At 49.7% G+C, this 14,441-nt stretch overlaps 5 protein-coding genes across 6 annotated transcripts; 2 read left to right on the forward strand and 3 right to left on the reverse strand.

Moving 5' to 3' along the window:
- Nucleotides 1-4,924: 4,924 nt before the first annotated feature.
- On the forward strand, nt 4,925-6,032 carry TrAtP1_007777 (uncharacterized protein; the record flags this gene model as incomplete). The annotated part of the gene is made up of 2 exons (XM_066113657.1): nt 4,925-5,457; nt 5,519-6,032. 2 exons carry the CDS (start codon nt 4,925-4,927, stop codon nt 6,030-6,032), a joined length of 1,047 nt encoding a protein of 348 aa, XP_065969743.1.
- A 20-nt stretch (nt 6,033-6,052) lies between these two features.
- Nucleotides 6,053-7,697, reverse strand: TrAtP1_007778 (uncharacterized protein). Its single transcript, XM_014092605.2, has 3 exons — nt 6,896-7,697; nt 6,596-6,824; nt 6,053-6,535 (listed from the first exon to the last, which is right to left on the reverse strand). Exons 1-3 carry the CDS (start codon nt 7,496-7,498, stop codon nt 6,120-6,122), a joined length of 1,248 nt encoding a protein of 415 aa, XP_013948080.1. The 5' UTR covers nt 7,499-7,697; the 3' UTR covers nt 6,053-6,119.
- A 147-nt stretch (nt 7,698-7,844) lies between these two features.
- TrAtP1_007779 (uncharacterized protein) lies at nt 7,845-10,915 on the reverse strand. The gene is made up of 3 exons (XM_066113658.1): nt 10,325-10,915; nt 8,611-10,246; nt 7,845-8,528 (listed from the first exon to the last, which is right to left on the reverse strand). Exons 1-3 carry the CDS (start codon nt 10,586-10,588, stop codon nt 8,113-8,115), a joined length of 2,316 nt encoding a protein of 771 aa, XP_065969744.1. The 5' UTR covers nt 10,589-10,915; the 3' UTR covers nt 7,845-8,112.
- A 1,041-nt stretch (nt 10,916-11,956) lies between these two features.
- TrAtP1_007780 (uncharacterized protein) lies at nt 11,957-12,806 on the forward strand. 2 transcript variants are annotated; one of them, XM_066113659.1, is made up of 5 exons: nt 11,957-12,058; nt 12,164-12,229; nt 12,304-12,317; nt 12,376-12,579; nt 12,642-12,806. In XM_066113659.1, exons 2-5 carry the CDS (start codon nt 12,187-12,189, stop codon nt 12,756-12,758), a joined length of 378 nt encoding a protein of 125 aa, XP_065969745.1. In that variant the 5' UTR covers nt 11,957-12,058; nt 12,164-12,186; the 3' UTR covers nt 12,759-12,806. The 2 variants fall into 2 exon arrangements, with proteins under 2 accessions (XP_065969745.1, XP_013948082.2); XM_014092607.2 differs by having other exon boundaries at nt 11,957-12,229.
- TrAtP1_007781 (uncharacterized protein) lies at nt 12,807-14,319 on the reverse strand. Its single transcript, XM_014092608.2, has 3 exons — nt 13,963-14,319; nt 13,073-13,900; nt 12,807-13,009 (listed from the first exon to the last, which is right to left on the reverse strand). The coding sequence occupies exons 1-3, from the start codon at nt 14,183-14,185 to the stop codon at nt 12,969-12,971; spliced, it is 1,092 nt and encodes a 363-aa protein (XP_013948083.1). The 5' UTR covers nt 14,186-14,319; the 3' UTR covers nt 12,807-12,968.
- Nucleotides 14,320-14,441: the final 122 nt, after the last annotated feature.

Here is a 14,441-nt window from a genome sequence, read left to right on the forward strand (position 1 = left end):
AGATCAAAAACAAAAGGGTCTGAGATTGCATCACCAACCCACGCAAGCAGGGTGCAGTAGTAACGTCGATACGGCCACATCGCGTTAGCACAAGCTTGTTGAGACAAACCCAAAAACCGTTTACAAGAGCCGCATCACCCAAAAAAGCTTCAACTCCCCCCCCCGGCACCTTTACCGGGTCCCTCTTTGACGAGCTTGTGAAGGCAGCCGCATTTTGACATCCCCGCTTCTTGACTTTGCCCAATAATCGAGGGTTTACTCATCATTGCATATCCTGGGCTTCACCTGTGCCGCAATCATGTATGTCATATGTACGAGGGGACGAGTAATACGCCGTATTGAGGGGAAGACTTCAATAGGTGCTGCTGGGGTCCGGCGAGCTAAGCTCGGAATTTGGGTGCCTTAGCAGGCTGCTCGATATGAAGATGTCTGATTGGCTGGGCCAGACATCTAAAGTTACTGCCTACAACAGCTCTGTTAAAAAAGTACCTCTTCGTGGAGCTCTGATAAAAAGTACCTTCTCGTGGACAAAAGGGAACAAAGTCGAGAGAAGAGGTCGAAGAGGGGAAAGCAGAGTTGATGACCTGTTTCTCGCATCCTTTGGGCCTGTATGCATATCGTAGTGATGGCTACATGTACTCTGGGCTTATACGCCAACCGCCGGCCTGTGACAATGAGACGACAGCAGAGCGCTGGCCAATGGCCAAGCCCGTAAAAGGACCTGGACTCCGCATGCATGCTGGCGCTGGTCACATTCGCTTTTGGCGGAGCCCGTCATGCAGGACAACGAAGCCGAGAGCGCGCATCGATCTGCGGCGAAACCTCAATGGTGGCGGCAGGGAATGAGTCAAGCCCGGAAAGCTACCTGTACGCCTCCCAACCAGCCCCCTTCGTGTCTAGCAACTGGCTGCTCCAGCCCTACGTGTGGATCGAAAGCGACGTGCCTCAGGTTCAGGTAGTGCTGGCCGCATTTTGACATGCATGCATCATACTGGCGGATGGGTGTGGGAGTGAGAGTGAGAGCGAGAGTGAGAGAAAGAGAGCACATTGTGGCGCTGCCAAGGGATGCACAGAATTCCCAAGATGTTGCGATTACTGCAGCAGCTGCTGCATAGAAGTACTCCGCAGCACTGCAACAGCGGCAGTCTAACAGTAAGAAGAAGTAAATATAGAAATTAGTAATGTGTTATATATATAATAGCTAAATACAATATAATATAAATACTATAATAATAATTAATAAAATAGGAATTAGAAGTTTTACTCATTAATACTAATATTACAATATATTAATGAAACCACTTTCATGATACTCTCTTTAGCTTTATATATTATTTTTATGATGTTTTTATTTTATTTACTTAGCCTAAAATAAACAAGATCACGTCACTAATGTAAACACGTCCTTATACTTTTGCCAGCATTTGTGCTGTCTACATTTAGATAGGGGCAAGAGGCTCGCCGTCCCGGATCTTGCTGGCACCATACTTCTCCAGACGGATAGCCTGAATAGCAATAAACACACGTGTACGGTCTTGTCCGTGTGATATACGAGGTTGTATAGCACTTAAAGAAAGCACTTGCTGCGTGCTTCTGCCATTTCTGCCACTTCTGGAGGAGTTCCTGACATTCCATCTCCTTATAGGTATCCCGTCGAGACCGAAGCGCTCTTGGTATTTATAGGCCATTGCGAGTTGCCGTGTCCTTATGAACTGACAGTAGTGGCCAGTCAAAATGGCTGAAGTTAGGGTACCTCATTTTGTACGGTGGTCGCTTGCAACGACGTATAGACACCGAGTACGCTTGAAGGTCTCGATGGGATGAAGTAGAGGGCTTTTGCTCACTGGATAAGGTTGGCATCCATCGAAAACGGCTTCTGCTTAGTCGACGTCACAGGAACGCCCTTTGATTCAGCAAAGTCCAAGAGTGCTTGACGTCCGCTGTCTGCTAGAACACATCGGAAAAGAGTTTGATGGAGAGACACTGGATCCGAGTTCACATAAGTTAACACCTCTACTGTGTTTCTCTTTTCAGTGAAGTTGCCCGTTTCTTCGCCAAGCGATACTTTCATATATCAAGTCCTTGCTATTTGCTTAAGCAGCTCTCTTTTTGGTATAACGTTGATATCTGATTATGTCCCACCCACTCCCTTATAGTTCCTGAGCCTCAGCGCGCCAACATTGAGCGCCACGGTATATAGTATGTGCGTACACTCGAGGATATCTTCGCGCCGTCGCTGAGAAAACGGATAATCGCGGCCATTAAACGCGACAATTTTGGGGTGGCTGAGAGTGAATGCATCTCCCCGAATCCGCAATGCGCTCTCGAGCTTCTTACTTCATCCGCTTATTTGATCCTACCAAGTCCGATCTATCTTGGGTCGCACCTCCTACAAACGGATATTCAACGATCTGGAACCAGTCGTCCTAAATCCAGATGGCGACCGCTCCCCGATGTGCTAGGAAATCACGCCTTATATGGGCCACGACCTCAAGCTCCCGAACGAGCCTTTGTCCAATCTCGCCTAAAGGAGACAATAATGCTGTCCCACTGATACTTGAAGCAATAATATTCGAGATCTGGCACTGTGTTTACTCTCAGCTCCTTGCGGATGGTGTACCATCAGATCACTTTGGAAATTTGGGCCATTGCAACTCGCAACAGTTTGGAGCCCGAAGGGAACAAAGAAATGCTTTTGGGACAAATGCCACTTTGGCAGTATGACCCCTGCAGAGATCGCATGGTGACTACCACGGACAAGCGCCAAGGGTGCACCAGGGCCCCCATGCGTATTTCACACAGTACATACTAGACCTATCCCTACTGTACTTCTATTTGACAGGTCCCTGTTTTGCAAGACAAAATCTCGGATCATACCCGGACAGACCTGATGCAGCAAGACGGGTCATTCTCTGCCGATCTCAGTCCTCGGTCAGAAAACAGCGTCAACGAGTGGGCACCAATCACCCCGACCAGAGAAGAGAAACGCCGAAAAAAAGAGCCCAACTTGCAGACAACAAGCAGCAGCACAACTTGGCTGGCCTTTCTAATGCGGAGCCTGTGACACAAAGTGACTCTGCTGGCCATTTTCGGCCATTGCCCTATCGGGACTAGCCCTCCAATGAGAGCAAAGCATGGGCACATCGGTGGGTCCAAGAAGTGGGGGCTTTGAGAGCTGCAATTTTGTGTCAACGAGTGGTGTGAGGTCAAAGTCCTTGATTTCCTTTGTTTCCGAGGCTTGGCAAACCTGCAATTCCGTTTTGGGGCTCATTCGATTATTTCAGATTGTAATTAAAGCGGGCCCATTGCTGTCGCTGTTTGCTGTGGCCCGGCCAGACGCGGGTTTTCGAGTGTCGTTATGACTGGCATTTGAACCTTGATCTTTCTTGCTGTTTGAAGTTCTTGACATTCAAATAGATGAGTCGTAATAGTTCTTAGCTACTTGTCCTTTTGATACTGCCGTGCAAGTTCCGGCTTGGTCAAGTGAAAGCCAACCACAGCTCTAACACTGGCAGCAATCAATGGCATTTGACATTCCACGCCGGTGACTCAGCTAGAAAGGTGACACGGTAGCTGTAACAAGAGGAAAGAAAAAGAAGAAAAGAAATTAACCAGGAAAAAGGCCTAGGAAGCAGTTGTGTGAAGACTAAACTATTCAAACCCACCCTGATGCTTGGACTCTAAGCTGGATAAAGGCGCCGATACACGAGTGGCTTCGCCTTTTCCCTGACTCAGAGCCCTTTTTTTTCTAGAAAATCTGTTAAACGAGCAGTAGTAATTGCTGTCTCATTACATCAGTGACATTAGCAGAAGCTACCCAACCCATGTCCTCCAGTGATTCTGTCAAGATTCATCGAGTACTAAAAGATGATGGTGTATTTTTATATATTATGTTTTGGCAATCTCAATTTATGAGACCTTTGCTGAATCCGGACAACTTATGGGATATGGATATGTAGGTGCTTGAGAATGGCGAGATTCTTTGACTACATGGATCTGTATTAGCTATATCCCCTCAATTTCGGCGGAATTGCTGGTCGATAGATCCAAGCAGCCCAATGATATGCCGCATAGATGTAGTTTCTTTCGCATAGAAGACCGAATTATATGGGAAAACGGCATCAATCTTTACACACATTATAAAAAAGAGTGATTTAACAATGAGATCTCATCACCTTGATACTTGTTCCATCTCGCCGCTCAATTGCTGATCTAGAGGATGAGAAAACAGTGGCATATCTCAAAGGTTGTTTCAGCGATGAATAACGTGAAAGCGTATTACGAGCTGGAACTCACAAAGGATTTTTCATAGCATTTGCAAATGACGGCCATAAAAATCGATGAACAAGGCGAGGAGATTCTCTTTATATCTAGGTAGATGTTGAAAGAAAGACCGTTTGTTACAACTCCCGCCTTTTGCACCATTACCATGCCCTTTTCTTTCTTTCTTTCTTTCTTTCTAAAAGCGATCATTCAAGTTGGATAGACTGCAAAAAATGTCTTCCGAAACTCTTAGATGCCTTCCCTGTTCAACTGTAGTATCTGAACAGTGACAGGATCGGTTACAGGTTTAGATGACACTCACACATATATTTTTCATTGTAAACCTCTGACCTCTAGATAAGGAGATGTCCATTCATCACCACTAAAATTAGCCTACTACCAAACTGTAGCACTTTTGAACAGGTTTCTTCCTAAACTCTCCGTTAAGAGTGTAAGGATGTAAGTGTATACATGTATATAAGGGCACCAGTGTTTACAGCAGCTTGACATCTCGATACGCGGCTCCCCTCAATACAAAGTCATCCCCTGAAATAGCGATTTTCCCAAAAACTCACAACACTGGTTGTTGTTATACTAATCTCGTCAACCTAATTCCTCATTCTCAGCGTATCAAAGCTCCCGCCACAGGCCATCCATCAAGATGCCGAGGCAAGTGTTCATACTCGAGTCGATCCCTGAAGAGGAGGAAGTCGAGCTAGGAGGGTTTCCTTGCATCAACCCAACTGAGATTGATCTTTTGATGACTACATCCTTAGAAAGCCCTTATTATCCCGGATATTATACCACTGCTACGCCGAATACCATCCAAGTAGCCTCTCAAGCAAGCATTCTAGCGCCTCAGCCCCAGTACGGCAACCCAGTCGAAGATGTTCACATTGCATATCCGCATCACTATTCCTCTCAATACGAATACACGCCTCCGTATTTACAGAAGGTGTATTTACAAGTAACCCCCCCGTCCCCTTCGTCCGCTTCGTCCACTTCGTCCACTTCGTCCACTTCGTCCACTTCATCCTTCCATACCGCTCCCTCTCCCACCGTCCTCGACGACCACAACCCCCATCGGACCACAAACCTCTTGGACTTTGTCAAAAAAAGAACCAAAACACGCCTCGAGAAAACAGACCTCTCCGACAACTTCTTCACCAAATGGGCCATTGTCACAGAAAACATGTATGGCGGCGTCATCCCCCCCTGAATCTAAATACTCCGTCCCGCCCTTTGCCCTTCCCAGCTACGACGGCCAAACCCGCCTCCACTTCATCGGCCACTCCCTTGGTCTTTCTCTCGCCGTTCCCATCGGTGACATTGAAAAGTTCCTCAGCCGCAATCTCTTCATCATCATGTGCCTCGCGTTCAACATTGTCCCCAACCCAGATCTCATCTTTGACGATGACGACGACAATTCCCGCTGCGGCATCTTCGTCAATAGACGCGGCAGTAAGCAGCATAATAAAACGTTGTTGCGTGCTATTCAACAGCTAGAATGGACGGATCCCAATGTTATAAAGGCGGTGCAATTGTCCATATCGGATGAAGTCGGGGCCTTGGCTACTCTGGTCAAGAAACGGGCATCGCATAATCTGCCGGATGTTTGTCAGACGATGAAAGAGATGGTGTGTGAGGAGCCGGCGCTCGAAGATTTGGGTTCTCGTAAGCTGTACGAGATGGCGGTTCAACAGATGCGGGAGAACCGTCCATATAGCCTGCTTAGGAATGTAGTCAGGCCCGAAGATGTTATAGTGTGAAATAGGATAAGAACCTTGAAGCTAGATGTTTATACTCTACAATAATTGGAATATCATCTCGTTGTCTATTGACCTCTATTTTAATGATCACACATGAGCCCACCCATTGTGGACCAACACCTGCATCTCATTGATCAAGCAAAACTCGCCCGGCTCGCGATTTCCCTTCTTCTCCCTCTCCCAGCGCCCTACCCTCCATCTCACCACCCACGAATCAAAAGTCCACGCCGTCCATCTCCGAAATCGATTCACCCACCGGCCAGCAAAGATATCCCACGGAGACACCCACGCCTTTGTCGCGGGATGCGTCGCCGCGTAAGCCGCGTAATTGTAGCCCACCCTGACTCGCGGGTTGAGATACACGCCCTTTGTCTTGGAGAGCGGGTTATCAGCGTGGATGAGGCAGCATTCAGAGCCCTCGAGGTGGTGAGCGGCGAGGGAGTCAGAGACGGCGCGGAAGCGGAGCTGTGTGGACGATACAAAGGGCTCAGCGGGCATGACGACTTGCAAGAACAGCACGTTAGTCTATATCACAGCCCAGCTTAGTTTGGGATGTCACTCACCTATACCATTCCAGCAGCTCGTCACCGGAACCGCATCCAAGTGGTTCACCAACGCATTCCGCGAGGTCCTGGACCTGAAATACGGCCATGTCTGCATAACATGCGCATATCCTTCGATATCGCGCAGCGCAAAGGTATCGTAGTACAGCGGCGGCTTCGAAAAGTCCATGGAGCAGGCTGCAGCGTAGTTGCCACCGTTGGTGTCCATCAGCGTCAACACATCTTCAACCTATTTCACCAAATCCTCAATGTTAGCTTTCAGTTTTGGTATATAGAGCAAATGTATTTGTCCACTCGTACCGTGAATACCACGTCGTTTAGGAACAGCACTTTGTCAAATGTGATTCCCTTGTCGCTCAACTCAATCAAATCCCGAATCGTCTTGTTTCGTAGCTTCGCCAAGTAGGGAATTCGCCTCAATTCCCTCTCTCCCCTCGACGTATCTATCCAACCTTCGCCCCTTTCGTTCTTCGGCTTCGTTATCTCGTCGTAGTGCGTAGTCTCCGACACCTCGACCCGTCTCGGCACGTTCCTCTTCTCAAGCTCCGCATCCAGCGTCTGTAGAGCTTCCTTGCTGTCGTCCCAGCTGCCGCTCTCGTATATGCTCACAAACACATTGTCGGCACCAAATGTTTCGGTAAGCTTAACCACCGCATCGTTCCAGTAGTCCTTGAGCACCTCTGCATTGTTCCAATGCATGCTCGCAATGTATATCCTCTCGCGCTGTCGCATCGCCCCGCTGCCGCTGCGCAGCCTGTGTTCTCGGTCTCCATGGACGATGTCGCGCTGTATGCGCAGAATATCAAAGACGTTGATCAGAAATAGAAGAAGAAGTGCGATCCTCGTCGCTCGCCAGCGAAGTATTCGACGGAGGTACAGCCTGTTTGCGCCTGAAAACAGCATCGTTGTCTATAGACGCGCTATGCGGGGATTGGAAAATGGGAAGCATGTGCAACAAGTTCAGGTACTTGCTAATTTCATGAAATGCAAATCGCTATGCCAGCCCATCGCGCCAATTCGTAGGCGCGACGCGGCAATCAGAACATTGGTGTTTGGGAGCTTGACATGCCTCCATCTGCATCCCTGGAGAATGACGATAGAGTTCCAGCCAGCGGGCGTTCATTACAGCTTACGTAACAATGATAGGGGACAGATATAAGCCGTCATTTGCATCGTTTGATAGGTACCCAATTTGTTATACGAGATGTAGCTTCATTCCTAAAAATAGTCCAAGATGAGATTTCGAATTAGAAAAAAGTCATTTATTATTCTGCATTGACAAGATATGCTTCTTTTTCAACTTTACGCATTCTTACTCCTCTGCTAGCCCACCCCTTTTATTGTACACATACAGACACAGTCTCCTACATCGCGTCAAAAAACGAGCTACATCCACTTACACCTTTTAGTTGTTGACAGTACTTTGCAGAGGCTCTTGCCGGCCTAGAAACAAAACTTGTCTCCATCCAAAATCAGCCCCTCTCCATCAGACAGTATCATTCAAGACTCCTACCCGCTTATTTGGCGAAGTGGAGGTCGTATCCGAGCCACTTTCTCCTAACAACTTCTTCTACAGACAGTCCGGGATAACCATAGGTCAAAGGCAAGAAGAAGTACCAGCAAGCGGCAGCGGCAGAGAGGATCACACCACAAGCAATCCAAGCACCAAGCATGCTCTTACCAGCGAATCGCTCACGGGCCGTGACGTGTCTCTTGGGACTTGAACGGTTGCCAGACTTGGAAGACTCCTCCTCTACTGCATCAGAGTTGAAGATGAACTCGACGAGAGCGCCTGTGACCAAACAAGAGGCTAGATGGGCCGGGAGATAGTGGTGAAGGAAGAGTTGACGACCCATAAGGTAGAATGGGAAGTAGTGAGTAGCCCAGGCAAGCCAGAAGAAGCCCGTAGAGTTGTATAGTCGCGAACGAGTGCCTTTTAAAATCAGTCAGAGAGTGCACTACAAGGAGAGGTTGTGGTTTCTTCAATGAAAAAGAAAGCTGAGAAAGGTACTTACGATGGTCTAGAGCATCAATGTTACGACGGAGAGAGATTTGGTCTGCTGCGATAATGCCAGCAAACACAGCCAGAAGACTGCTGGTGATCCACCAGCCAATGGGGTTGCCAACAAAGTAGATTTGTTGACGTGTGTCATTCTGTGTCCAGAAGCTCACTCCGCGAAGCAAGAATGGCCAGTGGTAAGGCTGGCTGGAGTACGGGTGGCTGCTGGTCAGCTTGTTGTTGTGGTAGAACATGGACCTCTGCAGCTCAAACCACTTGCGGAGGAACGGCAGTGACTTGACTTGTCGCTGCTCCTTTTGGCGGCGGGCGTCATCTTGAGGAAGCGAGGGAATGTCCTCGGCAATCCACATGTTGGAGCTGACTGTAACCTGCTTGTTGCCATTGATTTCCTGCTGCTTATAGCCCCACTCAGGCAGAGGAGTGGTGTGTGTCCACATGGCAACTTTGCTGGGGAAGTGAACAAGCTTGAAGTGGCTGGCAACGGTTTTGAACTCTGCGCCAACCTTTGCTGTTTCAACTCGAATCTCGAAAAGGGTGTCGTTTTGGCGCTCGCCAAACGCTTCCTCAGAAGTCACGGCGGTAAACTCTTGGTTGGTGGGGAAATACGGCGAAGCGACATCGTGAGAGAGCAGAATCTTGTCCGTGACAATGTGCCTAAGTCGAACCAGGTCGAAGTTTCTGACAATGCGCTCCGTGTTGTGCACATTGTCGGAAGGAAGGACTTGCCAGTAGTTGTTTGTGTCGTTGTGGGGATAACCAGTAATCTGCTGGCCTTGGCTGGAGATGCGGCCATCATCATATCGCAGGGGATAGGTGTCGGGGTGGCTGTGGAGGTATGCCTTGGTCTCCTTGTGCCTGATGGTGATGTAATCATAGTAGTGAATGTCGACAGCATTTGCCAGCATGACGTTGTCGCTCAGGGTTTCCTGGAATTCTGGCGTCATGAAGTCGTCGCCAGGGCCGGATCGAGTCAAGACGGCAAAGTGCACCTGGAACCAGAAAAGATAGAAGAGGAATGGTAGAACGATGAGGCCAATGGCACGGGCTGCAAAGTGCTTTCCAAACAGTTGCAGGCTGATGGCACCGTTGCGTCGCTTGATATCCAAAAGATCCCAGAGATCAATAATAACTGCAGAGCCAATGGTGACGAAAGCGAAGAGACCAACGTATTTGGTCGAGATGTCGCAGGACAGCGCAAAGCCGGTCAGGATAAGCCACTTCCACCATTTCCTGCTAAAGGCCTCATGTCGCAGCTTGTAGAACTTGATGTAGAACAAGAGACTGCAGGCCATGGCGAGAACCAGGGTGGCATCGAGGAGAATCAAGCGTGTCTGGCCAATGTGTGCATTGTCGAGGAGAATCAAGCCAGTAGCGACAAGGCAAGCCGGCAAGCTGTAGCCCGACTCCCACATGATCAAGTAGGTGACGGACACGGTCAAGGCACCGAGGACGGCGGGAAGGGCTCGGAAAGCGACGTAGGGAACTTTGTTGGCGACGTAGGAGTCGCCAATGTTTTCGAAGTGGAAGTGGCCGTCATATCCAACCAGCCAGCCAACAAAGGCGAAGAGCAGCTTGGCGAAAGGAGGGTGCACATCGAAAAAGTAGGTTCGTTGGAGGTAGTACGAAGCAAACTAAGCAATTGAACAGTCAGTCTTCTTGTTATGTCCAGCCATGGCTATGTCAATCCTTGATGCAAGATGGTCCCTTACCTTTCCGAAGTGCACTTCGTCAAAGACAACCTCGTCAGGGTGGCTGATGCCCCAGAATCGAGTGACGAAGCCGAGAATGGTGACCAGAGTCAATGCAATCTTGTGCTCAATCTCGCCTCGCTGGACATTTTGACGCGATGATGCGGCCGCCTTGGACAGTTTGTCGAGCTCGACCTCGGGGGCAAACGTAGATTCGCTGAGCGTCTGCTTGGACGCTACGCCCCGCTGTCGCAGGCTTCCCTGCGGCGTTGAAGCTCGAGCCATGGCTCTTAGAAGCTTCACCGGTGGAGAGTTAGCGAGGTCTGTGAAGAGCAGCGCAGTCTGAACTTTTGCAGCCTGGAACCTGAGGTGATGCCAGATCTCGAGAAGCTCTGAGGCCAAAGACAAAAGAGCTAGGGTATGTGGAACTGGGGCTGCATCTCTTGGTGGCACGACGACTTACAAGAAGAGAAAATTTGCCTCCGCGCTGGCTTGGAGAGAATTGAAGAGCTGCTCATCAAATGAAGGAGGGAATAGAAAAGAAAAGGAGAAAAAGAGCCCGCAGATGCGTTGCGCAGCAGAGGCCCGAATTGGGGGTGAATTGAGCCTCCCGTAAGTGGAATTGGATGAAGACGACCGACTCGAGCTGAGGCGAACGTGTCTTCGTCTCGACCCTGGAGCCACTAAAGCTGCAGGGGTCAGCGCCGAGCCACAGCAGGTATGGAGTACTTTGTACCAGACCTCTGTGTTCCTTTTGAGCCGCCTGGCTGAAGGAAATATTGATAGGATAAATGGGAAACCAATTGCACGTCGTTGATGGCTCTTTTAGTTGCACATGAAAGGAACAATCATTCGCTAATCTATTTAGCCTGTATCTCTGCTTTACAGGGACCGCATCTACACTCTCAGACACAACCATACCTATGCCTTCCATCTTTCTCCGTCACATGCCGGGACTGACTCAAAGTAGCGTGTACTCTGCACCCAGGGTGTTTCAAACTGCCGGTTCACAACCCTGTTAAAATGATCGAGAAGCTGCGTAAGCCCAATATAGTCTCGACGTTTCCGCTATTGGCAGGTTGGCGGGTAGGCGCTGGGAGCGTTTACACATATAAGATGACTTTGAATTGATTAGCTATTACAAGCGAGATTCAATGGAAGAGTCTGGCCTCGAATAAGCCTTTTCTCTGCGGCTTGGCCGTGAACCCCATTTATTGCCCATTGACACTGCCAGGCTGAAATCGGCTGCCTCTAAAGAAGAGAAAGAATCGTGAGGCTGAAAATATATCAATGCATTGAAGAAATGAGAAAAGATGTAGTTTTCATCGAGTAACTACTAACGTTGAAGAAGTGTCCCTTTCGATATATCCCAATTGGATCTGCATGAGAATATGGATCTACAAGTAGATTAAACCACATCATAGCACTAAACAAACACGCAAGCATGCAAAGGATAACATGCAACAACAAACTCTCAACCAGAGCTTCAAGTTGATCATTGCTCTCCAATGCGATCCACCGCGGTTCTTCTTTGGCCCGGTACAAAGCGCCACTACGACGCACAATTGGAAGGGCGGGGGAGCTTCCGGCTGTCGGAGGGGTCCAAGGGCGCGCCAAAAGCCTGTGTCCTTTACAAATAAACGCATTGAGCCTTTCTTCGATTTCCAATTCCATTCCATAAATACCTATCCCACTCTTCCCCATTGCCCCTTATCAAGAAACCACAAGACATCACAAACACACCTGTCAAAGTAGGTATGTTGCCTATTGCTCGCAGCTCAGCTCGGCCCCTCGCAGGCCTTGCCGCCGCGTCTGCTCCGGCGCTATTCGCTGCAAGACCCAAGTTTACACTCGTCACAGCTTTCGCGAGACCAAAATCCACAATGGCCGACCAAACTATCGTGTACACTAAGGAAGCCCCCTTTCGTGAGTATAATCTCAATAATTTGAGAGTCTATTAATGATTTATGGATCAACTGAGGCTAACAACGAGGTTCTAGCCCTCGGCCCTTACGTGAGTACCTCTTGAATTCAATAGCGAAGACGTTATTCTCATATTGTACAACCTCTAGTCTCAAGCCATCAAGACTCCCACTGCCATCTACTGCTCCGGCCAGATCCCTCTTACTGCCGATGGCACCCTGATTGAGGGCACCATCGCCGAGAAGACCAGAAAGTGCTGCGAGAACCTGGATGTCGTTCTCAAGCAGGCTGGCTCTTCCCTGCCCAGAGTCGTCAAGACCACTATTTTCATCTCTGACATGGCTCACTTTGCTGTAAGTCATCTTGTCCCATAATTAACTGTCCAAGTAACCACATCTCATGACTCTCGCTGTAGGAGATGAACGGAGAGTACGAGAAATTCTTCTCTCACAAGCCTGCGCGAAGCTGCGTTGCAGTCAAGACGCTCCCCAAGGGCGTCGATGTGGAGATTGAGGCTATTGCCCTGCCATAGATGGCTGCACCGGGAATGCAGGAAAAGTTTTATATATAGAAATATTACATGCTATTCCAATCAAATGAGTTAAATACACTTGTGCCGCCTCCTTGGGTGCTTAATATGTAGTAGACAAGTTACAGAGCGCCAGAAGCTCGCGCTTCCGCCATGGTTAGCTACGTAGAAGACGCATCATGTGGCCCTCATTATAATCTATGGTAATCGACTCTAAGCATTCCAAATCACGACTCTTCCGTCAACGCCGCTCGCTAAGGTAGCTGTTAGTCATCTCATTGGTCTGGTTTTGAAAAAGGTATGGCCAGTATACTCACAGCTAAACTTGGTGACCTTTCCGCCGGAGATCTCATAAGGTCTAATGTTGGAGATTGTGTTTTGATGAACCGTCTTCAATTGTGTGTTATCCTTGACTTTGCCCTTGAGGTCCATCTGTCTGAACATGTTCAGCGCAGACTCCTCGCGTTGCTCGCCAGCGCCGGCGTGGCCCTTGGACTCCATGGTTCCGACAAGCTGCCAGCCTCCCTCGCCGCCCTGGAAACGGAAAGCCTCACAGTCGTAGCCGGCAGCAATGATCTCGTCTTCAGCCTTCCAGAGCAAGCTCTTGAATGGCAGAAGCTGGGTGGGGATGCTCAAAACGGCCTTGGGGGGCTGGTCAGGGCCGCTGGGGTACACAACGGTGACACTGCTGTCATGCGCAGCAAAGGCGAGAGCGTTTCCGCTGGGAGAAAAGGCCACGGAGTGCACCCAGCCGGCAGAGTTGTTCAGGTATTCTCCGCAGATGGTGTTGAAGGGCAATCGCTCACCCCAGACACCAGGCTCGGGACGCTCATCGACACCCTTAACAAAGGCTGACAGCACTCGGGCATGGGCATCGGTAGAGCCGGCGGCGAGGAGCACGGAGTTGGGGTGCCAAGCAACGCTGGTGATGGTACTGCGGATGGGCTTCTTCAGGTGCTTCGAAACCCACCAGTCGTTTTCCTCCTCAAAGTAGCAAACGGCAATGACGCGGTCACCGGAGCCCACGGCAAACTTGGTCTCGGAAGGTGACCATCGAACAAAGGTGGCAGCACGGCTGATTCGAAGAAGAACGAGAGTGGGCTTGTATCCGGTGGGAGACGGCTCCCAGACCAGAGCGTTTCGATCTGTCAAGTATCAGCATCCATGGCGGAAAGGAGCTCGGAGCAGGGGTTCGGCGAGATCGAACCTTGGGAGCAAGACACAATGCGGCCGCTGTTCGGGGCAATGTCGACGCTGGTGACCGTCTTGTCGTGGCCCTTCAGCACGTCTGCCAGCTTGAAAGCATTTCCAGCCTTGCTGTATAGCTCAACGGACGAGTCTCGAGCAACGGCCAGAGTTGCGTGGTCGGCCGAGAACGAGTGGTCGGCAATGGGGTTGTGGAATAAGTGGTGGACTTCGGGAGCAGCCATGTTTGCGGTAGTGGATGCGATAGGAGTAGCTCTCTACTATCGCCTAGGAAGAAAAGAGGTTATGTGGGATTTTTGAAGCTGAAGCTGGAGATGACGATGGAAAATGCTTGGGGGAGGTCGGAGCTGTAGCCAACGGGATGGCGGGGTGACGTTGCTGGCTGGGAGTACATGGAGCCCCTGGCCATAAGCGGGTAGCAGCCAAAGCGAGGTACCTGGTACATGGACCTGGCCATTGGCGCGATTGAAGCTGGGGCCA

This window comes from Trichoderma atroviride, chromosome 4 (assembly GCF_020647795.1).
Source record: "Trichoderma atroviride chromosome 4, complete sequence".
In the NCBI taxonomy this organism is placed as follows: Eukaryota; Fungi; Ascomycota; class Sordariomycetes; order Hypocreales; family Hypocreaceae; genus Trichoderma; species Trichoderma atroviride.

Excerpts from the sequence above, each read along its gene's own strand:
- TrAtP1_007780 (XM_014092607.2), top strand. The coding sequence starts at position 12,061 with ATGTTGCCTATTGCTCGCAGCTCAGCTCGGCCCCTCGCAGGCCTTGCC. Across the intron at positions 12,580-12,641 it reads CTGACATGGCTCACTTTGCT|GAGATGAACGGAGAGTACGA; the intron begins GTAAGTCATCTT and ends CTCTCGCTGTAG.
- TrAtP1_007781 (XM_014092608.2), bottom strand. The coding sequence starts at position 14,185 with ATGGCTGCTCCCGAAGTCCACCACTTATTCCACAACCCCATTGCCGAC. Across the intron at positions 13,901-13,962 it reads CATTGTGTCTTGCTCCCAAG|ATCGAAACGCTCTGGTCTGG; the intron begins GTTCGATCTCGC and ends GATACTTGACAG. Across the intron at positions 13,010-13,072 it reads AAAGGTCACCAAGTTTAGCT|CGAGCGGCGTTGACGGAAGA; the intron begins GTGAGTATACTG and ends CAGCTACCTTAG.
- TrAtP1_007778 (XM_014092605.2), bottom strand. The coding sequence starts at position 7,498 with ATGCTGTTTTCAGGCGCAAACAGGCTGTACCTCCGTCGAATACTTCGC. Across the intron at positions 6,825-6,895 it reads TAAACGACGTGGTATTCACG|GTTGAAGATGTGTTGACGCT; the intron begins GTACGAGTGGAC and ends TTGGTGAAATAG. Across the intron at positions 6,536-6,595 it reads GAGCTGCTGGAATGGTATAG|TCGTCATGCCCGCTGAGCCC; the intron begins GTGAGTGACATC and ends TGTTCTTGCAAG.
- TrAtP1_007779 (XM_066113658.1), bottom strand. The coding sequence starts at position 10,588 with ATGGCTCGAGCTTCAACGCCGCAGGGAAGCCTGCGACAGCGGGGCGTA. Across the intron at positions 10,247-10,324 it reads ACGAAGTGCACTTCGGAAAG|TTTGCTTCGTACTACCTCCA; the intron begins GTAAGGGACCAT and ends TCAATTGCTTAG. Across the intron at positions 8,529-8,610 it reads CATTGATGCTCTAGACCATC|GCACTCGTTCGCGACTATAC; the intron begins GTAAGTACCTTT and ends TGATTTTAAAAG.